Raw genomic sequence first — 23,313 nt, forward strand, 5'->3', positions numbered from 1 at the left:
CCTCACAGCATTAGAATTTGTTCGCTTGACAGGCGGGTCCTTTTATTATTTAACCAATTGCCACTAACAGTGCTAACTGGTATATTAAGCTTTTCCCAAATCCCGTAGGAAGAAGGACAATAACGTCTTTCCCCTTGATAAAATTCACCAAACATTCTCTTTGCTCTGCGGAATCGTTGACAACACAGAATATATGGCTCTTCGCTGATTGGCTGGTGCCCGGACTCGCACTCGCACTTCTGGATTTTTGCAAACTGTCTAGTGTATTCCGATTCCTGACCAAATCGCTGGGGAGAAATGTGATTAAGTGGAGGCACTAGGCGGCACCAGCCTGGCTACCGGTTTCCCCCATCAACCCAAAACATGTACCACGGGTTAAATCCTCCAGCTGAGCTCCTGACCAACACTATCAAAAAGTACTACTACTACTTCTACTACTACTACTACTAAAAAAAAAAAATCTCATAAAGGTAAATTCACAAATGTTAAACCTGATTATTTTTATTAGTGACTAGATTCAAGAACTCACTGTAATACAACACAAATCTGCCACTGATATTATCTTATAAAATGTTGTGATGTCATCAGAAACCCATAACTTCCAAACACTATTTAAACATTCATTTTAAAGCTTCACAAAGTCAGTATGGAAGTTTGAAATACATTTTACAATTTCAAATGTCCAAAAAAAAGGAATTCAAATAAGGTATTCAGTGCAATGTTCAAACATGAATGGTCTCAGTAAAAGTGCTACAGCTGTGGTTTTAAAATAGTTGAATATGTGATGCTAATTGGAGGCACTGCTCCATCTGAAGCTCTGTTACTAAAGTCAGACTTTAATCCGAGCTTTGTTTTAATGCAATTTGACCAGAAAGAGCTGACCACTACAAATGTTATCTGATTTGTGCTGTTGAACAAGTCAGTTTTAGTTTTTCAGTTCTTTTATTCTTGCAATATTCTTCTTGTATTGATCACAGGCTCTTGAAAATGTGCAGTTTAAATCCATTTTCCATCCATTCCAGTTTAAATTCCATTTTGTGAGTTGTGTCACCATGGCAACTGCTAATGTCAGCGTGATGTCAACATGAGAATGATCAGTAATGGTCATGAAATAGAGAAATGTTAATGTTAAAGGAATCCAGAGTGAAGTGCAGGCTCTAGTGCAGTCCTCCCCTTCAGTGGAAAAACCCTGGTGCTGCCCCGGCCTGGTCACACTACACTCATTAACCTAATGTGGAACTACACACAGACACACAACAGGTTTTCTGTGTCAGATTTAAAAGGGAATGACGCCATTTTGTTCAATCACTAATCTCTACTTATATCAGGAATGCATGACCTTATTGTTCAAAGAGCTGCTGAAGGAATGTTCTCTATGCTACATTCTTAAAGGATCTGTGCCTGATTTTCTTCCATGTATTTGAGCAAAGTGGGGCTTATTTTGACCTCAAGACCTGCTTACACAGATATATAGTACAAGCAGCTCTTGAGGTCAAAATAAACCCACAACTGCTACTCTCTGCATTGGTTTGGAAACTCTTGTTGCTGTTTGTTGGCTTTAGCATCACGGCAAAATTCCATTCTGGTCTGTGAAAGTTTTGAAAAGCACTTGTAAACTAACCATGGTTAATAATGAGGTCACTCTGAATGCATAAGGTAAATGAGGAATTTTGGTGGTAGTAGTTTAGTTTAGTTTATTGTACTTATTTACTGCCATGCACCATTTAATTGGTGCCCAGCAATAATGGGCTTATAAGACACATAAAACAATAAGCAGTCAGATCACACATCAAACATAAAGTGTCCTTTTACGGAGGTCCCAGACTTTCAACACAAACTGAGCCAACTCGAAAACATTACATTTAAACAAATACTTCAGTCTCTCCTCATCAGACACAGTAAACCAACAGTAAGACACATTAGACAACAACTGACAGCGCAGGTCATGATACAAAGGACAGTAAAACACAAAATGCATTTTATTTTCAATGTCCTTTAAGTTGCACAGACACATGTGCTCCTCCTCTGGGACTGAGTGGAAGTGTCCCGTCTCCAAGGCCAGAGGCAGAGTCCCACACCTCAGCTGGGCACATACTGACCTCTGACCTCTGCTCAGGTTCAGGGTGACATACAGCTCAGGTCCAAAACAGTCTTTAATTAAGATATATGTTCTTAATTTTGGTTTACATAAAATTTCATTGTGCCACTTTTGTTTATGCTTATCAAAGTAAATGTTCCTCATTTGTCTGACACTACAGATTAACTTATTTCTGTAAATAAACCGGGGATCTGCAATCTCAAAAATTTTCTCAATCTCTCTACTCTAGGACGATTTATGTAACAGACTCCAATTAAATACATGTTTGGTTAATCTTGTGTCTGGTATATTAACCAACCTATCCCATAACCGCACCATATCACAAATGTGTCGCACTTCACAGTAGTAAAAGTAGTAGTGCACAGGCCCATTTAGTCTTAGTCCTGGTACCAGTACTAGCAATCATTAAGCATGCAAGGATATTCAATATAATATCGAGTCATTCGATACTGGTCTCATGATTCGATACAGGCGTTCATTCGATGTGCACGTGTCCCTCCATGCCCGCTGTGTTGTTATTTATTATAGACTTATCACAGAGTCAGCTCCATAGGGACTTAAAGCTGAAATATTCTAATAGAGGTGGATTTTATCTTTCAGTCACTTTTTATTTTACGTTGATAAACCCAGGAAAGACAAAGATATTAGCTGTTCAATACTTTAGAATCATTTTTGGCTTCACATTGGCTTTAATCAAATGCGCTCATATACACACACGTGAAGCAACTCGCAATCTTTTTTTCAGACTCTGTCTCACACGTTTTCCTCAGAAAAGTGCCCACTGAGACATTTCTATGTATGTATGTGTAATATAACATAGTCTGAGGGTGCAGTGAGTGTTAAAGAGCAGGTCAGTGTGGGAGGAGCTACTATCTGTCTCTGCCTGTCCTTTGGGTCATTACCCAGAGCTCATGGCCATAGGTGAGGGGAGGAACGGAGATTGACGGTAAAACGAGAGCTTTGTCTTTCAGCTCAGAGCTAAAAAGACCAAGTACACCTAATTCCTAATGAAAATGATTAGTCGGAATTAAACAGAATTCCCAAGAAATTGGGTGGTTTATTCCAATTTTAAAGCCAAATTAATTTATTCCTTGATCATGTAAACTGTTATTCTTGTTGAAAATAATGTTGGTGATTCAGCACATGCTCTTTGTGTTACCCTTCTGACGCAATCCGGACGATCCGGCTCCACCAGTCCTGACTTCGGACTTTCATTCACGTTTCTTTGGATTTGGAAATGGGATGCGGGAGTGGGCTGAGGTAGAGCAGTCGTTGACTCATTTTGTCTGACACTTTCCCTTCTCCTCCTCACCTGACAAATTCATTATCATTGGACCCACTGCGAAAAAAATTTGGATCATGTTTTTGTCCCTGGCGTAATGACCAAAGGAGATGACAAAAAAGCCGGTAGCAGCTGAAGTGTGTGTTTTTCGGTCGATGTAAATACGTTGGTGTCTCTGTCCAATCAGAACCCTTCTCCACCCCCAGACGCTGAGCGGAATTAAATTAAGGTGACTGAACATGTTTTTCATGTAAACCTCAATTCAGACTTATTATTTCCATGTAAACTCGAAGGAGAGTGTTTTCATTCCAAACTATTTAACTCAGAACAATTCATTCAGAATTACAAAACATCATGTAAACGTGGCCTGTGTGCCTTTAAGAGAGCATTAAGTTGTAACACCATCAAAATGACCATTATGTCACTGTATGGTTTGAGTGACCTACTTCCCCCGCAGCTGTAAAACCCTGAGTCCGGCTCTGTGCGGCTGCAGTAGTTGTATATAAACATGAAATCCAGATGTGAAAATGAAAAACGTTCCCTTCACATCACTCAGTCCTCGTGTCGACCAAAGCCAAATAAATGGGACCCAAACATGCAGCTTCGAACATGGAGGTCTTATGTAACAGGGAGTGCACCGGCCCATTTAGCCTTTACATAACGCGCAGATGAGAGGGGGTCAGGACTCACTTTGACATTTACAAAGATATACAAGCCGAGGAGACGAGGGGAGGGGCCATTCATTCATAATAATATATTGGGAGGTGTGCCACAGTGGTGTGTGGCCTCATGCAACAAACTAATCAGTCATACATCTGAGGAACGACCTATAGCACTTACAAGGAATGTTTTGTAAATGAGTACATTTTGCGTTTTCATGTGCTTGAAAATAACACACATCCATATTAAACAGTAATTGTACACTCATTTAACTTATTTAAAATGTATGTATAGTCATACCTGATTTATGGAAACAACTAAATCTTTCTGATACCAGTAGTAGTAGTAGTAGTAGTAGTAGTAGTAGTGGTAGTAGTAGTAGTAGTAGTAGTAGTAGTGGTGGTAGTGGTAGTAGTAGTAGTAGTAGTAGTAAGAGTAGTAGTAGCGGTAGTAGTAGTAGTGGTAGTGGTATAGCAGTAGTTAGTAGCAGTGGTTAGTGGTAGTAGTGGGGGTAGTAGCGGTAGTAGTAGTGGTAGTGGCGGTAGAAGCGGTAGTGGTAGTAGTAGTAGTGGGAGTAGTAGCGGTAGTAATGGTAGTGGTAGTAGTGGTAGTGGTGGTAGTAGTAGTAGTAGTAGTAGTAGTAGTAGTAGTAGTAGTAGTAGTAGTAGCGATAGTAGTGGTAGTAGTAGAAGTGGTGGTTAGTAGTAGTGGGGGTAGTAGCGGTAGTAATGGTAGTGGTAGTAGTGGTAGTGGTGGTGGTAGTAGTAGCAGTAGTGGTAGTAGTGGTAGTAGTAGTAGTGGTGGTAGTAGTAGTAGTAGTGGTAGTAGTGGTAGTGGTAGTAATAGTTGTAGTAGCGATAGTAGCGGTAGTAGTAGTAGTAGTAGTAGTAGTAGTAGTAGTAGTAGTAGTAGTAGTGGTAGTACTAGTCGTACCAGTGCTTGTAGTAATAGTAGTGATGAGAAGGAGCCTGGTAGTAGTAGTGGTACAACAGACATACAAGCAGTGGTGAAGTCTATATTTCTAATAAGTGTAAGTTCTAATAAGTGATGTTAGTAGCAGTAGTAGTCGCAGTCGTAGTAGTAGCAGTAGTAGTAGTAGTGGTAATAGTTGCAGTAGCAGCAGTAGTTGTAGTACAGGCCCATTTTGTCTGTATATAACTCAGAGCGACAGGAGTAGGGAGGCGGTCCAAATTTCAAACTATTCCTGTCATTGACAACAATAGATTTGGTGTGTGTGTGTATGTGCGTGTGTGTGTGCGTGTGTGATAGAGGTGTGTGATAATTGTGTGTGCCTTGATGCAACATGCAAATGTGTGTAACTGGACAGACAGGTTGTTCAGTCATTAGTGAAGTATTAAAGTGTATTTGTACTTGGATTTGGCACATCAGTGTGGATGGAAACAGGAAACAACTAAACAACTCTTGCTTAACCTGGTACCAATAATAGTGGTAGTTAATTGTAGTAATTGTTAAAAATAACAATAGCAGAAGCAGTAGTTACAATAGTAGTAGTAGTAGTAGTAGTAGTAGTAGTAGTAGTAGTAGAAGTAGTAGCAGTAGAAGTGGTAGTTGTAGCAATAGCAATAGAAGTAGTAGCCATGAAAATATTCCTTGAACTACTAGTAGCGGCATTTGTAGAAGTTAATAATCATGGCAGTAGTTTCCGAGACTACTACTACTGACTACTTTTACTCCTAGTGGAGTACAAATACTTTACAAACCCTTTATGGAACATTTTTGGTGTGTTCATTTAAAAGCAGCAGGTGTACCTAATAAAGTGTCCTCTCCCTGTATATGTGCGTGAGCTCTGAGTGACAGGGGCTCTCTGTGTCACCTGCCTCACACCTGCCACACAGAACAGGCGCTCTTTCAGGTGAGACGTGAACCAGGTCATTCACATCGGAATTATGTAACGTACAACTCAACTCAAGAATCGCACTTTTGACGTCTTAATTCACTTTTCTAAATTCATGTTTTCTGCAACCGAGTGAAAGAATATATAAAAGTTTTTTGTTTATTTTTTGGCAATTTAAAGCTGCATGGCGTAACTTTTCTGGCCACCTTCAGATGTTTTTGCTTTGCCTTGACTGTCTGCTGCATGACATGAATCTTGTTTACGTCTTATTTCACTACACTTGTGTTTTTTATTGCTCCAGAAAGGTATTCTTACCACAGATCTAACCTGTAACTTGGTCTGGTGGTGCTTGTCTCCATGGAGATAAGTTTAATGTCATACAGTGTGTAATTGTGAATACAAATCTGATGTTTTAATTTTTAAATCAGGCACAGAGGCAGGCATAGAGAGAACATGGTACAAGTGGAGCATACAGACTCCACATAGAAACTCCTCCACCAGCCCAAAAATTTAACCCAGGACCTTCTAGCTGTGAGGCGAGAGGGTTAACCACTGCGCCATCATGCAAGTCCAGTACAATGTTTGTTTATGGCATCATTAGAATAAAATTGTCTTAAAGAGCTCATAATACACAGTTTTCCAATCACATCACAAACACACCTGGTCGAAACGCGTTGGTGTAGTAAAGGACTTTTACCGTATTTTTCAGACTATAACTCGCACTTTTTTTCATGGTTTGGGTGTTTCCTGCAACTTATACTCAGGTGTGACTTATATATTAAAATGTTCACACTTGAAGCGGTGAGAGGCTCTAGTCTTGTGTGTGAGTATCTGCTGCTCCTGTTCCTCCTGTACCACTGTCACTTCACTCTACTGCACATGTCTCCTGCAGAAAGAGCCTCTGTTCTGTCTGTATCATGTCAGTCGATCGCACCATTACTTCTGCACCACTGAACAATTTAACATTTAAACAAACTTATAAAGACGACTGAAAAGACTGAACACAAATGCCCCCAAAAACAAAATTATATTTTGCAGATTACAAACTGCAAGTCGTGAAATCTGCAGCTGAAAACAATAATTGAGCAGCAGAAAGAAAGTTTAAGAGTGAGTGAGAAACTTGTGGCACTGGGAGGATGCACCATGAAACTTTCCTGAAGTCACTGGATGGATGGACAAAGCCTGGACTTCAGTGACACTGAAACCATCCTGTCGGGATTTAGAAAGACCCGAATAATTCTAACTGGAACTGATGCCGAGTCTGGCCGAGTTGCTCAGAAGTGACACCGAGGATGAAGAATTGAATGGATTTTGTGATTTGGAATGAGATGGAGAGTTTGGTAAACTTGTTCTGTTGTTTATGTTATAGTTACCTGAAGAATTGTTCATATGTGATGTTAACAGTCTGTTGTTTTCTCTTCTACTGTTATTACTAGAACGTGACTTTCAACAGGAAATGTTGGTTCCTGGTTTCTGATTTTATCAAAAAATGTTCCCCTAAAATGTGTGACTTATGTTTTTTTCTTCTTCATTACGCATTTTTTGGCTGTTGCAACTTATACTTTGGAACGCATTATAGTCTGAAAAATACAGTATTCAGTCGGCGTGCCTCGGGTTTGTACCTTGCCTATTTTTACATTTTCTAGTTCATTCTGTTGTCTGTCTCTAATGTCACCCTCGTAGAGCAGAGCACCTGTACTGCTAATTTTACCTTTTTTATGACCCAGTGAAACGCTCTACTTCTTCTCTTCACCTCAAGTTGTGTTTTGTTTCATTCACACACACAAATATTTAGGCCGAGTTCTTTGATCCACCTTGTGATGTCATGTGGTAATACAGGAAGTGTTCCATTGTGTTTTTTTTTTAACTAACTTCACTAGACTCATTTGGACTACCACTACCACTACATGACATCACAGAGTGGAACAGAGCATTTTGAGCTTTGGAGATGTAGACAGACTAATAATAAAGAGTTACTCAAACATGTGTGAATGAAACAAAACACAACTCCATGTATGTTTTTAAAGAGAAAATAGCATAACATTAAGTTTTGTGTAATATGGCATCTTCAAAGTTAAACTTTTTGAGAATATTCTATCCTCAGTCAGAACATATAATTCTAACAGGTAGCAGCAGCAGAAGCATTAATAGTTCTGAAGTAAGTAAACAAGCTTCTCTGCTACACCACTTTTTTTTTTTTTTTTTTTTTTTTTTTTTATTGGCGTTGGCTGTGAAGGTCACACATCAGACTGGGCAGGGCCAGATCCAAAGGAAAAAAAAAATAAAAAGAATTCCAGTGTGTTATGTAACGAAGACGGATTTGGCTGAGCTCCAGGAATCGTGCAGGAAAGTAGGACACCGCTCCACCTCTCCCCACCTCTCTCCACCGACGCACAGCACGGTGCATTCACACAGACACACTGCCCTCAAGAGGCGGCTGGAGGGACTGCACCAGGACAGACTGAAGTGCAAAGAAATGTGAAAAGGAAAATGAAAGATAATTTGAAAGTGCGTCATTTTGAACAAAGTAAAAATGACCTGCAGTAAAATGTGTGGACAGTATTGACAAAAATGCAGATCTCAGTGTTTAGCTGGATTTTTTCTCTAACGGTAATCAGATAATTGTGCTAAAATGTACCAAAAAATAAAATATAACACAAAAGTCAAATTAAAAATCACTTAAGAAACATCTCTGTATTAGCTAATAGATGATTACCCACCTCTTTAAACCAGTGACTACAATTTAAGAACCTTTATTTAAATTGAAAATTAACTAGGATTAAGTCTAAAGAAGACCTACTGTGCTTGTGTCTGCTATTTACTTATAATCTAAGACAGGGGTCCCCAAACCCCGGGCTGGACTGGGACCAGGTCATAGGTCGTTTGCTACCAGGCTGCAAAAGTGTAAACCCCCCTCCCATACACAATGTGGACCGTGCCTTGATGGGCTGCGTCTCTAAACCAGAACTAAAACCAGGACTAAACTAGAACTAAACCAAGGTCTTAGGGTATTTTGTCAACAATGGCCAATACAGAAAATGTGATATACGAAGATCAGAGCAAGTACCAATGTATGAACGTGTCACTCCAGAGTGAGTCAAGATTAGGGGTGTGTGCCACTGTTCCCCGGGCTCAGATGACTGGACCACTCAGAACAACATATAACGAACTAAACTGGATTCACGCTTCCGTTTGGATGCTTTGCACCACCTTGGAACCAGCCGTGGTCCTCGAGCACAGAGGACAGGAACAGTCCGCCCAGACCTGTATTCCACAGTGTGTTCTCGCTTTCCCCGCATGGATCCAGCGCACAGAGGACGGCATGGACCTGATTGGACCCAGTCCATTGCGCATTGATCTCGCTCGTCCCCGTCTGGAACCAGCGCATGGAGGACGGAGCCTTTGGACCTGTCTGACCAAAGCGCTCGGAGGACGACACAAGACCAAGGACTGAACCCTCAAACTCGTCCTGAGGGGCTGCGAGCTACGGTGAGTGTCTTTACCGCTGTTGCCTGAGCCTAGCGCTTCTGCTCCGGGCCGATGTGCGAGGAGTTGCACACAAACTTATAGGCCACATGCTGTTTGTTGTTTTATGAGTTCATAATGATAACTCGAGATGAGGACAGAACGTGGTGTTAACGGGAGAACATCAGTTCCTTTCTAAATTGGAGGGGGGAACTGGGGAACATCGAGCTGACCCCCAAATGGGCACTGGAAGATAAACACTGATGAAACGTTAATTGGACAAATATTTGTTCGTTTGCCAGTGTGAAAGTGAAACACACTGTAGTCTATGTGCTATATTAAAATAACAATAGTATTGCCTGGTGCAGACCAAATAATCGACCTAACAGTGTGAAAGCACTAAACCAGGTCTAAACCAGGTGTAAAACCAGGACTAAAGCAGGAGTTAACAGGACTAAACCATGCCACGCATCACTAAACCATGTACGCTTCCATACGCCACCAGTCTGTGAAAATACAGTTTTGTTATTGTTTTGTTTTTATTTTAAGTTAAAAAAAAAAAAAAAAGAATCCTACGTGTATGACAGATTAAGAAAATAAAATTGGACAACGGCTTAAGTACATTAAACTGGGCGTATGTTGTAGCGATGAAAACAGGGGTTGATCAGCGAAATGACGTCTCGAAAATAAGCGATTCAAGATTACTCAAAACATGCACAAATCACTCCAAATACACAGTACAAGAGGGTAAATGAGAAGGAAACAACTATATCATCAAGTCTTTTTTGCTGACTAGTAAGTTCAGGACAAGATAACAATTATTACCATGTTTTGGATTTTCTTTTAACCAATTTATAAGATAAACACAATAAACACAGATGCATTTTCTGTTTCACTAAAAAAGTCAAAGTTGTAAAAAAGTTGTACGATAAAGGCCGAATATAACACACTTTCCACACACACTCGTTCTCAAATTGGTAAAAGGAATAAGAGTTTAATCTTAGCAGTACAATTTTTCACTAAATTTGTAATATTATATACTCAAATTTAAATGAAAGACGCTGTGTGTCACTTTTCTAGTAGAGGGTTTGTCTGATGCTTTCCTTAATGGAGATGTTATTACTTTATCTGGAATGTTTCACAGTTTATCTCCATGGAGACCAAATCAGATCAAGTTAGAGGTCAGATCTATGGAGAGGCGACCCCGCTCACAGTCAGAATGTCTGTTTTTCTACGTATTTTTGAGCTAAAACCACCTGTAACTGAATAAATTTAACTAAGAGCTGTTTAATGTCACACTGTGGAACCACCTCTATAGAAACAAGCAGGTGACGCACCCCCAACCAAAAAGTGACACACCTCTACACTTTTAAATCAAAATAAAAAATGACGTGACAATGTCCTGGCGTAGAGTGTATCTGTTCTCTTTTGGCTGCCCGTGCAAATAAACAGTGAGTCATAAATGGAATAAAAGGGCTGGTGTTAAACATGTGGTCACCAGTGCACACACCTCTGTCTCTGTCTCTGTCTCTGTCTCTGTCTCTGCTTATGTCTTATGTAATACACGATACAATACAAACAACATAGACAGACCGTGAACCAGAGCCCAGACCAACCACTATACACATAATAAAACCGAGCACAAATGAGGGCTGGAAGGAACAAAAACAACGTGTTAAATAGACTTCTTGATACCGAAAATTAAAACTTAGGCATTTGTTTTTGGTTTGTTATTTGTTAATCTGTGAAAAGCGTTATACAAATAAATTTACTATTATTCTAGCCCATGGAAAAGGCATTGTATAGGAAGTACACTGCCCTACAAAAGCAGAATGCTGTAAACATCATGTTTCAAAAATGAATTCATGTCATTTTGTTTGTATTTGAGACCTCCTTTATCATGTGAATAAATATTGTGAAAAATATTGATCTTAAAATTGACCTTTGTTCCTTTACTCTGCCTTTGTATCATGAGCCAAAAATAAGTTTTTGTGCAAAGACAAAAGGCAGAAACAGTGTAAGTTCATTAATATATTTGCGGCCTTGGCACAGGGTCTACTCTGAACACATTCAATAAATAAATCTTTGTATGCAATTATACTTCAATGATCTTTAAAGTGAAAGTATTTGGTGTATTTATTCATACTGTACACCAAGGGTCTCCAACCTTTTTCCTCTGGTGAGCCTTTATGAAACAAAAATGCCAAAGAGCTATTTATTTTAACAGTTGCAAGAAATGTAGTAAATATCAGAGCCAAAGCCTTAGATTAGGGACAGTTAGATAGATAACAAACATTGTTCATTTATTAGTGCACAAAACTGGGCAATAATATGATAGATTTACAATGGTAATTAATCCAATTTTACTTATTCAGAACAATACGAATAATTCAGAATCTCTTGGTGAGCTACTTGGAAGAGGGTGGAGAGCTCCTGGTAGCTCCCGAGCTACAGGTTGGAGACTCCTGCTGTACACACTATACTGCAAAGTCAAACTGTTTCACTGCGCAAGTGTCGCCGTATGATCCTTATCAACACTAAACAGGAAATCCAAAGCTCTTTTACATCATTTCAAACAAACTCCATGATGATTTGAGCTTGGTAAGGTGTTTTTCTTATAATGGATGGAAGTCTGGGCAAAATCAGACAAATAATGATCATGTCAGTTTCTGCCTTTGACCTTTGCACGAAAACGTATTTTTGGCTCATGATACAATTTTGAGCTCAATGTTTTTTACATACAAATATTTCTTCATTATAGCAACTAATTGTCAAATTTTAGGAACCCTAGTATTACACTTTTGTCTGGACAAAACAGAAACATTGAATTATTTTTACTCAGTTTCACACTCTGGAGAGTTAAGTTCTTTTGTCTTTGTAGGGCAGCATAGTAGTAGTTATGTATGTTTTTGTATGTTTTGAAGACCTTTAATTGCTTCCAGTTAGTTAAAGTAAATTGAGACACTATCAATAATGTAAAATAAGATATAAAAATATGCAATTTCTTTTGTTATAAATTAAAAACGGTCTTTATTATGCTATTTTCTGATATATGTTATGTTGTTTATTTTTCACAAACAGACCTACAGTTGTGGTTTGTTTCATTCACACATGTTTAACACACAAATCGTGCAGATTAAGGCTGAGTTTTTTTTTCCTCAAACAGAACACACTCTGTTCCACCTTGTGATGTCACGTGAATACAGGAAGTGCTCCATTGTATTTATAAACTTGATACACCTTCACTAGAATCATGTGAATAATTTCAAACCTGGAATTGCCACTGAACAAGAGGTGAAAAGTAGCTGTTAACTTTCGTTCTTTTGAATTTCAATTAAGAAAGAAAAACGATCAAATGTTATTTCTTTATTCCATTTCAGTGATTTCAGATTTCAACCTCTATTTCCAATATTTAATTTAAATTTAATTTCAAATAACAGCAGTCTCAGTGCCTATTTTAATTTTGATATTTTATTTTGGTTTAATTGCCCTGGAAGTTCTGCTGCTCAGCGCTGCCTGAGAATGCACAGTTTCAGTTCAGTTTTTCTTATAGATCCAACCAGGGATCTATAATAAAAACTGAACAAAGGAGACTTCCTGTTTCTCAGCATGGAGTTCAACAATTACTTTCTAAGAGGCAAAAGTAAATGCGAAGAAGAGCTAGCAGCAGAGAGAATAAAATATCAAAACTGAAATAGGCATGATGACGAAGGACAATTAGCTTAATTTTAATAATTTAGTTAATTTTAAATATGGATGTTTCATATATAAAGTTCTGTATGGACTTGCCCCTCCTCCGTTACAGGATTTTATTAAAGTAAAGACCGTCAGTGGGATGGGAACTAGGTGGGAACTGTGAGCTCCACAGATGCACCACATCTGGACAAAGTGTGTCTGAGTCAGAGCCACTAAGTTTTGGAACAATCTCCCATTATCAATAAAAGAGACTCCAACACTGGACACTTTCAAATCCCACTTGAAACAGTGGCTAAAGGAAAACCAGACTTGTGGACACTGTTAGTTTAAAACTGTCGCTTGTTTTTGTTTTTTTATGTTAAAATGAGAAGTCTATATGTTCTTAGTTAATTTAGGACAGGAGAGAAAAGGGGTGGAGTTAAATAAGTATTTACTTCCTCCCACTCCTTTTTCGGACACAAGTAAAATCTGCGTGACATTTATTTTCGCTTATTATTACAGAAAAGAAATATTTACTTTACGTGTTAAATCTATGTATTTATGTTCTCTATGCATGTTCTATGTATTACTGTCCGAATAAAAGTTCATTCATTCATTCAAAATTGTGGTGTCACCTGCCGAGGGACTACAGATGGAAATGAATATTTTTGCTATAATCTGTCATATTTATACTGCAGTGTTGTAGATGTTCATTAATATGCACTGTCCCTATTCAATAAATAAATAAAATAAGATAAAATAAGTTTTTTGATTGGTGTTATTTGAAATAAACTTTAAATTAAATATTGGAAATAGAGATCGAAATCTGTTTTTTGTTTGACACTAAAACATAATAATGAAATAACAAACTGTTTTCCCATTTTATTATTTTTTGTCCTTAATTGAAATTTAAAAGAATGAATGGTACATGGACCAACTTGGAAACTACCACTTCATGACATCATATGGTGGAACAGAGCATTTTGAGCTTTGGAGATGTAGACAGACTAATAATAAAAGGTTACTCAAACATGAATGAAACAAAACACATTTGGGGATATGTTTTTGAGGAGGTAACAAAATTATAAATTAAAGCTCAGAAGAATTTTGTGCAGCATAGGAGCTTTAAATGTCAAAATTTGTCAAAACAAGGTTTAAGATCCACTTTATCAATGCATTTTTGGTATCTGCGCACAACAAAAAAGTACTGCATACAAAAAAGTTAAAAGTACATGAAATACTTATGTACAGATCATACGTTCTATTGTTACTTCCAGCCCTTTTAACGGAGCCACTACCAGCGGGACACAGACATAGAAGCGACATAAAATCAGATGAGAATGGATATGAAAATTTGAGTAAAAAAAAAAAAACAACCTTTGGCAAATCCATTTCATCATCAAACGCCCTGAGCTGCAACAGAAAGAGTGGGAGGGCATCAGGGGTTAGTGCGGTGCTCGGGCCTGTGGAAGCGCTGGTTAAATAAATCTCACAGTGAAATCAAACACAACAGTGGAGAATATAAGCAGCGGTGACAATGAACGAGCCAGGAAAAGATGCACATTGTAAACATAAAACGTGGACTTCGGGGTTAAAGTTTAAATGGTTTTGGGTGTCTTTTTTTTCTTTATGTTTACTGCTTTTTACATTTTAGATACAAACGGAAGAGATCAAATTATGGAGCAAGATATGAGGAATTATGTAGCGAAGAAGAAAAGTGAACTCGGCTAATCTTGCTTGTAGAAATGTAGAAAGTAGTAAAAATAAAGAAAAAATAGTCAATGAGATGCTGTATCCCAACTTCTGAAATGAATTAATGCATTTGTAACAGTGTAATACCTTAGTGCATTAGCATTTCTAGTTGTGAAGACACTGGTAACATTTAAAAGCATACAAACAAGTGCTGTGCGTTGTTGTGTAGGTCTGCTGCATGTATCTATTGTTATGATTAGACCACGAGATATAAAACTGAAACGAGAATGTTTAAAGTATTCCGTCTGTGCTACCTTTTCTCCATATCCTCGGTCTTTGGTCATCATCTCTCTGAGCGTCTGCAGGACTTTGATGCACAGTCGCTCCTCGTTTTCCTCCAGCAGCTGTTTGGTGTGTTTGATCAGTCTGAGAACAATGAAAGAACAGAGTTTCAACTTCAGCTCCTCACTTACAGGACACATGGTAATCGATTTTCTGATCTGTGTTAGTTTTTGTCATCACAAACAGACCTGGAGTTGTGTTTTGTTTCATTCACATGTTTAAAGAGCCATGGTCAGGGTTCCCACTCTTTTTCACTGACAACATTTCAAAACTTTCCCATGGGACAGCGCACAATTTTTACATTAACCTTTTTTACAGGAGAGATGCATTGTACCAGGTTGTAGCATCAGTGCTAATTTCCACCTGTAGTCCCTGCGGCAGATTCATTGATTGACTATCAACTGTTCTTCGAGACCGATGTAGCATGTTTTTGGGTTGATGGGGGAAACCAGAGTGCCCAAAGGAAACCCATCCAGACACGGGGAGAAACATGCAATCTCCACACAGAAAGGCCCAGGTGACCCGAGGATCAAACCTGGAACCTTCTTGCTATGAGGCATGAGTGCTAGCCACTCAGCCACCGTGCCACCGTGACTTTTCAGACCTAAAGTGAATTTTCCATGACTTTACAGCACCTATATGTGTAGAATTGATCAGACTTTTAGGCTAAATATGAAATGTTAACTCTTTCCACTCACCTTATGGTTTGGTATTATAATTTTTAACATTCAAAATCCTGTCAGTGCATTTATTATCTTTTAAACAAAAGGCACAGACTTTCAGAAATAATCATAACCGCCTCATGAGAATTTAATAGAACGCTGGAGTTGTGTGAAAGAGATACTAAAATTCCATGACTTTTCCAAGCCTTGAAAATGACATTTTCACTTTCAATTTGTGGGGGGACTCTGGAGCAATGATTGACAGCCACAACAATCCAACATGGCGTGGACAGACTTTGACACAGAGCGGACATTTGTGCTCGAATCATGGCGTTTCCCTTTTCTCCAGACACGGTGGGACATCGTAGTGTCCAGCAGTGCCAGGTGGGGGCGGGGCTGAGAGGAGCTCCTCACGTCCCGCCTGTAAATGCCAGTGGCTGCATCTGACTCACTGTCGGCTGTTAGTCCAAATCAAAAATTTAAATGTCCTGGCCAAAGTTGATACTAAAGAGGCCAATACAGACACGACTTTGACCCAAAAGTCCCATTTTTAACAAATATGCACTAAAATGCCAAAATAAGGCCAGGGATATAGATACACTTCTATTTTAGATCCATTTACACAGAGAATCAGGAGAAAAAATATGATTTTGGTGTTTAGTGGCCCTTTAGCACTCAAACCCTGAATTTTTCTCTCAGACAGAAAACACTTTGTTCCACCTTGTGATGTCATGTGGTAATACAGGAAGTGCTTTTTTAAACTCTATACACCTTCACTAGACTCTTTTGGATGATTTCAGCTCTGGAATAGAGTTCAATCTCTACTGAACTAAAGGTAAAAGGAGCTGTTCCCTTGAAAACTACTGCTTCCAAACATAAGGTGGAACAGAACATTCTGAGCTTTGGGGATGTAGACTAATAATAATAAAGAGTTATTCAAACATGCATGAATGAAACAAATGAAACAAAACACAACTCCGTGTATGTTTTTGAGGGGGTAACTAGATTATTACATGGCTTAAAGCTCACAAGAGGCAGTTTTGTGTAATATATGACTTTTAATAAATTAAAACCTAAATTAGGTCACTTGATAATGTTTAGAATTCATTCAGAGTGAAACATATCAGTTTGGAGTGAATCAGGTTAGTGAATGTAAGATCGTACTTGCAGATGAAGCCTCCGCTCTCACACTTCTTCCTGGAGTCGGTGTTTTCGGGAAAGAGGAGCTCGGGTCGATGGAGGACGTCCACCAGAACAGAGAGCTCCGCCTGGACCAGAGGACGCAGACGGTCCTCTAAGGCCGAGACTATGTCCTGGTACAGAGAGAGGGGGGACAAGGCAGATATGGTTACTTTGTACATTGGGTATTAATATGGATTGGATTGTTATTTTGATATACTGGCAACAAAAATGTGATGAAAGGATTTGAGTTTGGATCTGTGAATAAAAGTTTGGATTGTTTTGACATTATTCAAAACATCACAACTTTTGCTGTGAACTTATAAAAAACCCAATGAATGTTAAAACTTAAAACATTTGCATTATCACCAAAACAATGTCTATAAATGTTAAATTAGTTTCAGTTTTGTTTTGATTTTCTGTATGCCCACACCCATTGCTCTCCATGTTAAGTCACTGGCCCTTTGTATCCTGCTTTGTTTTGTATGCTGCTTTTGCATATTTGTCAAAAATAGTCATGTGGGAGCATAATTAATGTAGTCTTGTGGGCTGAGCATTGGTACAGGACAGTACTGTACAGCTGACTTTACGGAGGGTTCAAATAGATGACACCTAAAACCTCTTCAGACATGTTTTGATGAGGGAACGTTGTAACATGCTCAGCTCTTTTAATGTGTCATCTAACATTTTAAATCACTTTTATCATTCCTTCATCGAATGTTTGTTTCTTTTATTTGTTGGTTTTATGGATTATGTGTGAAAGATAAGAACAATCTGAACCAGATAGTAAAAGTGTGTGGCAAAATGAGTGGTGTTCAGTTGGACTGAAGACATCGGGACCTCCAAAAGTCTAAGGCCATACTGAGCCAGCCTAACCACATACTGCACTCACAGTTTGAACAAATGCCCTCTAGGAGGCGCTATGTCACCCCACAGCAAAAGACCAACCACTACGATAAACCTTTAATTCCTTCTGCCAAAAAGCTTTTAACTGGAAACTAAATTTACTATTGTGTCCCCGATGCACTGAGGTTTGAATGTACGGCATGTGTGGTTTGTGTTTGATTTTTATTTTTATGTATTTAGGGATTTTGCACGACCAGAGATGCGCAAACTGAATTGCCCTTTGGGATTAATAAACTTCTTGATTGACTAATTGAACCTGATAATAGGAGATTGTACCATTTGTCTCTCCCTGTGTCTGGTGGGACTGGGTAATGCACACTGTAAACATGTTTGTGATAAGGGCTCTAAATCAAGGTGACCAAACTTTTTTCATCAAGGGCCACATATCTAAACACAGATGAAGCAGAGGGCTGATTGAGGGCAGTAGACTGCTGCTCAATACAGTGAATAACTGAAATATGTGCATGTTTAACACGTTAGAATGACCTTTTATTCATGCTAAGATCCTTAAAACCACACACTAAATATTAAATATTAGCTTTATCAAGGTAGATTTTCAAAAAACTTTATAATTGATGCAAGGTAATTTGGGCCAATCAACATAATTTGGGCCAATTCACCTGGAAGCCTGAGGGCCAAGAAAAATTTGCCTGCTCTAAATGAAGTGTAATAGTACAGCTTGTACCTGTAGCCTCTCGATGATGTTCCTGTAGTCTCATGAATGTAAGAGTATATATCATGTACTTGTAGCCTCTCGATGATGTTTCTGTAGTCTCGTGAGTGTAAAAGTATATAAGTATATATCCTGTACCTGTAGCCTCTCGATGATGTTCCTGTAGTCTCATGAATGTAAGAGTATATATCATGTACTTGTAGCCTCTCGATGATGTTTCTGTAGTCTCGTGAGTGTAAAAGTATATAAGTATATATCTGTACTGTAGCTCTCGATGATGTTCCTGTAGTCTCAAAGTATATATGTTCTGTAGTCTCGTGAGTGTAAAAGTATATAAGTATATATCCTGTACCTGTAGCCTCTCGATGATGTTCCTGTAGTCTCGGGAGGCGGTCACCACAGAGTCTCTCCTCGCGGCGTTTCGTGCGGACAGTCTCCAGCTCATGGCCGTCTTCTGAACGATGTTGTTCGATTTCACAAACAGGTTGTTCACTTGGTTGTCCAGGTCCACGGGGATCGCTATGGCCCTGCCTTTGGCTAAAGCACAAATATAGATATTGGATGGACAGATGATAGATGGATGGATGAATAAATTGATGAATAGACAGTGATCAAAGACACTGAATCTGACCATACTAATTGTTCATTAGTATGTTCTAAGTCCATTGCTCTTGAGATTGTGTTGCCACATGTGACAGGTCCTACATAATATTGATACTTTGCAGCTGATGCCACCAACTTTTCCTGGGGGTGAAGCTAACTGGAAGCACTGCTCTGTCTGACTCTCTGTTACTGTTAAACAAGTCCTCTCAAATGATATTACAGTCACAAATGAGCTAGCATTAATCAAACAGTTTTCACTCTGACCTTTTTTGTTGAAAATCAATCACCTAAACAGGACCAAAGACATTTGTATTAATCACAGGCTCCTTAAAATGTGTAGCTTAAATCTATTTTCTATTTTTCTTGAACTTTCAGACAATGTGTCCCCATGGTAACTGCCAGAGGTGGGACCAAGTCACTGTTTTGCAAATCTCAAGTAAGTCTCAAGTCTTTGACCTCAAGTCCAAGTCAAGTCCCAAGTCAAATACAGGCAAGTCCAAGTCGAGTCTAGATTCACTAGCCCATAAGTCCAAGTCAAGTTCAAGTCATCTGCTTTGAGCTTCAAGTCATTTCAAGTCTTTAAACCAAAGTACCAAATAAAGCTTAGATTTTTGCAATTTATATGAATTTTAAGTTGAATTGTACTTAAAAAGTCATGGTATATTTATAATCAGTATTTAAATAAGAGCTGTAGAAATGCTAATTTTTCCTTTTAAAATGTCTTGACAAGATCTTAGTGTGAATCAGAAAAGAAAGAATGGTCTATGTTGTTCCCTCTTACTGTATTGTACTCTATATTTCTGTAACGCTTTTGATGATACCACATCACAATACTTCAGTTACATCCAAAGTAACAAAGTGGGAGGATCATGTTCCAGTTTGTTCCTAAAATTAAGCATCGCATGTATCAACTGCAAAGAGAAAGAAAAACACATGACTTCTCCTAAAAAAATATATATATATAAAAAATTAGGAGCTATTATTTCAGGAGATATTAGGAGATATACATGTTTTTTTAGGAGAAGAATCGAGTCTTCTCAAGTCACAGGGCTTAAGTCCGAGTCAAGTCTCAAGGCCAAATCAAGTCCCAAGTCTTAATCCATTTTCTCAAGTCTCAAGTCCTAAAAATAGTGACTAAATTCTGACTCCAGTCCAAGTCACGACATGCAACTGCTGAACACCACAGAGTGACAAAGTGACAAAGTGACAGAGGGACAGAGTGTAAGTTCATTCCAAGCGTTCTTACCGACATCAGAGAGCACTTTAATACAGTTTTCCACGAAGCCCTTCTGGACCGGCACCATCCAAGTGCAGTGATAAACCCGGAACACTCCCTGAAGCAGCTGCACAAACACAGGCTGCCGGGTCTGAGGAGGAGGGACACAACCACACAATATGATCAATACATTTATGGACAAAACTTACACACAGAAATACAAAATCTACCTTTTCTACTGCTAAACTGTGTATGTGCTGTTCCTGGTACTTTTGGGTCATTTTAGTGAAAGTTAGGAACATCTGCAGCTTTCTGGTCAAAAACACCAAAATCCAGTACTCAGTAATTTCAAGTAGTTGGTGACATAACAAAAGACTGCTCTGATTACAGACCCTGCTCCTCCTCCCCTCTTCAGATACTCTGAAATGTGGTTGTGGGAGGAGTTGAGGTGTTTAGTCCCACTTTAATAGCAGTGTATTGCACCAGAAAAACGTATAGACCATTTTATTTCAGAGACACAATAAAGCCTAAAGCAGGATAATCCCAGGAGACACTTAAATGAACCAAACTGTAAATAAAACATAGGTCGAAAAATAAACATCATAGAAGCCTAGTTTCTCAAAGTGCATAAGACAAGGTTTTCATGTTTTTATAATTATTATTAAAAGCAGCAGTTTGTGAAGAAAAGTTGAACATTTACGGTGAAAAGGAGCCAATTTCTCAAAAGGAAATCCATCTATCTATGTCGGCAATAAACAAAAATGCAAGAACTGTCAGTTGAACATTAATCTCAAGGTAACAGCTATGGAATAATATACCTTAAATTCCGGACTATTGAGCGCACCTGAATATAAGCTACAACAGCTGGAGCTCTACGGCGGTCCTTTTGCCTGCGGTCACCCGACGGTCTATGCGGGGGCACCTTAGTCCTGGGTTAGTCCTGGGTTAGTCCTGGGTTATCATGGGCACAGGCAGGTAACAGGTGGAATGTTAACGAGTTCGGGCGGATGCAGGTCTCTAAAAATGGACCCGTGCAGGACTCTGGGTCGGGTCACGTTGGTCACGTGCGGTAATCGCCGTGGCCCAACATGCACTGCAGTGGACCTCTTAGTACTGCAGTGATTCATTTTTGTGGTTATTGCGACAGCCCTAGACATATCCCCCTCACTAATGTTCATCATTTAGCATCTTAACTTATTTTATCACATGGCGATAAACTGAGTGCACTGACAATATCACTAGCTCATGTAGTAACTTCATGCTAACTGTAGATCCATGCATAAACTGCACAGACCGTGGTGTTTTCTGTTGTGTCTGTGTATCTGCTGTGTTAACAAACCATAGACCGTATATATATGAATGGACAATGTGCCAAACAAAGAATCCGTCCATATATTCGCCACATCGTTTTATTAGTTGCAGGGTTCAAAGTGTGAGAAAAAAGTAGCGGCTTATAGTCCGGAATTTACCGTATATAAACAATAGAATTCTTAAATCTTAATAATTGTATGTAATTATATAATTATGTAACATTCATTTTAGTGAAGTGAGTAGTCGAACCAGTCATATGCACTTTAATCTCTCTGAGTCAGGAGAAATGTGAATTATACACATGGGACAGCCACCAAACCCAGTTGAATATACATAACAAGAGAAGTTCCAGTGTCAGCCCTGTCTACATGGTACATAGTTAGATTTCATTGGAGCACATCTCCCTGAATCACCAGTGAAGAACCCCAAAGCAAAGCCGTGGGTGCTGCTCTGACCACCAGTATGACCATGTTTAACCTCTGATTACCTGAAACTGTTTTACTGCCAGATATACCTGTAGAGAGCAAATGTATGTTTAAATAAAAGTGTAAAAATGTAGCTTAGGCTTTTAAAACAAGTGTGAGTGAGAAAACGTCATAGCACAAAGCAAGCTCAAAACCTCATGTTAAAGTTAAAGGTACTGTGTGTTTTTTTCTGGTGGAGCCTCTGCCGTCTGCTTGTCTCCAGGGAGATTTGTTATTCATCGCTTTGCCTGGAATGTTCTACTGTATGGCAAACATGTCCATCTCCTCAGAGACAAGCAGGTGGCAAAGTAAGCATGCATGTTTTTTAAGGTATCTTTTCGTAATAAAACATTTCCATTTCAAATAAATGCATAGAGTATATTGAGTAGTGCTGAGCTGTTGAATTTTAAATAAAACATCATAAAGAAAAAGGTCCACTGTTAGAACAAGAGCATTTGATTTAAGTACATAATGGAGGACAATTAACTTCACCATCAGGACCACTGCAGGGCACTGAAGGAGTCTGGGCTAAGACTTTCGGTTGTCTACAGTTCCTGGAAACGTGGGCTCTCTCTATATTACAATTAAATTAATTAAGAAGTCTCAGAGGGAACTTTAACCCATTCTGAGAAGAGTGAAAAGAGCTGATTAAAGGGAATAAGGAGGTTGTGTAAAACAATACAATGTCCTAATTGGAATTGTGTAACTTCTCTGATGGATGGTACGAGACCTCGTTTACACGCTTTGCTTTCAGTGTCCTGCAGAAAGGCGTTAAACTGATCCATCTCCAAGACAACAAGTAGGCAGTGCCATCAGATCTGTGGAGAGATGACCCCACTCACAGAATAATGCTGCAGTCAGACCGCGGCGCCAAAATCACAAAATGAAGATGCTCGAAACTTTGACGTGAGGCCAATTTTGCAAAAAGTTCAGAAACTACAAGTAAGTCTATGGAGGACATACCATATTTTCCGGGCTATTAGGCATGCTCTTAAGCTCCTATACACGAATCCACTCGGGTGTCCCAGCACGACTTCAGTAAACTACAGAGCTGCACCACCCACAGCGCACGCAAACACACACGGAGCAGACAGCGACCGCACAGCGAAAAACACCCACACACACACTCATCACTCCACGCCGACGAGGAACGGAACAGAGGAACTAAACGAAAAAGCAAGTGCAATGTGCCACTTCTAGACACAACTGAACAACTGAGTCACTGCGAAC

General features: G+C 39.0%; 1 protein-coding gene across 1 annotated transcript in view; it reads right to left on the reverse strand.

Annotated features, from left to right (window-relative positions):
* LOC110158704 (inositol 1,4,5-trisphosphate receptor type 1-like) overlaps positions 1–23,313 on the reverse strand; it is a 264,915-nt gene that overhangs the window by 127,087 nt on the left and 114,515 nt on the right. Inside the window, 5 exon segments of the mRNA XM_055160081.1 lie at positions 14,413–14,448; positions 15,042–15,153; positions 16,896–17,044; positions 18,842–19,026; positions 20,339–20,459. Of these exon segments, the coding sequence (XP_055016056.1) occupies positions 14,413–14,448; positions 15,042–15,153; positions 16,896–17,044; positions 18,842–19,026; positions 20,339–20,459 (603 nt within the window).

Source organism: Boleophthalmus pectinirostris, unplaced genomic scaffold, assembly GCF_026225935.1.
Source record: "Boleophthalmus pectinirostris isolate CB_2022bp ecotype Guang Dong unplaced genomic scaffold, ASM2622593v1 HiC_scaffold_3, whole genome shotgun sequence".
In the NCBI taxonomy this organism is placed as follows: domain Eukaryota; kingdom Metazoa; phylum Chordata; class Actinopteri; order Gobiiformes; family Gobiidae; genus Boleophthalmus; species Boleophthalmus pectinirostris.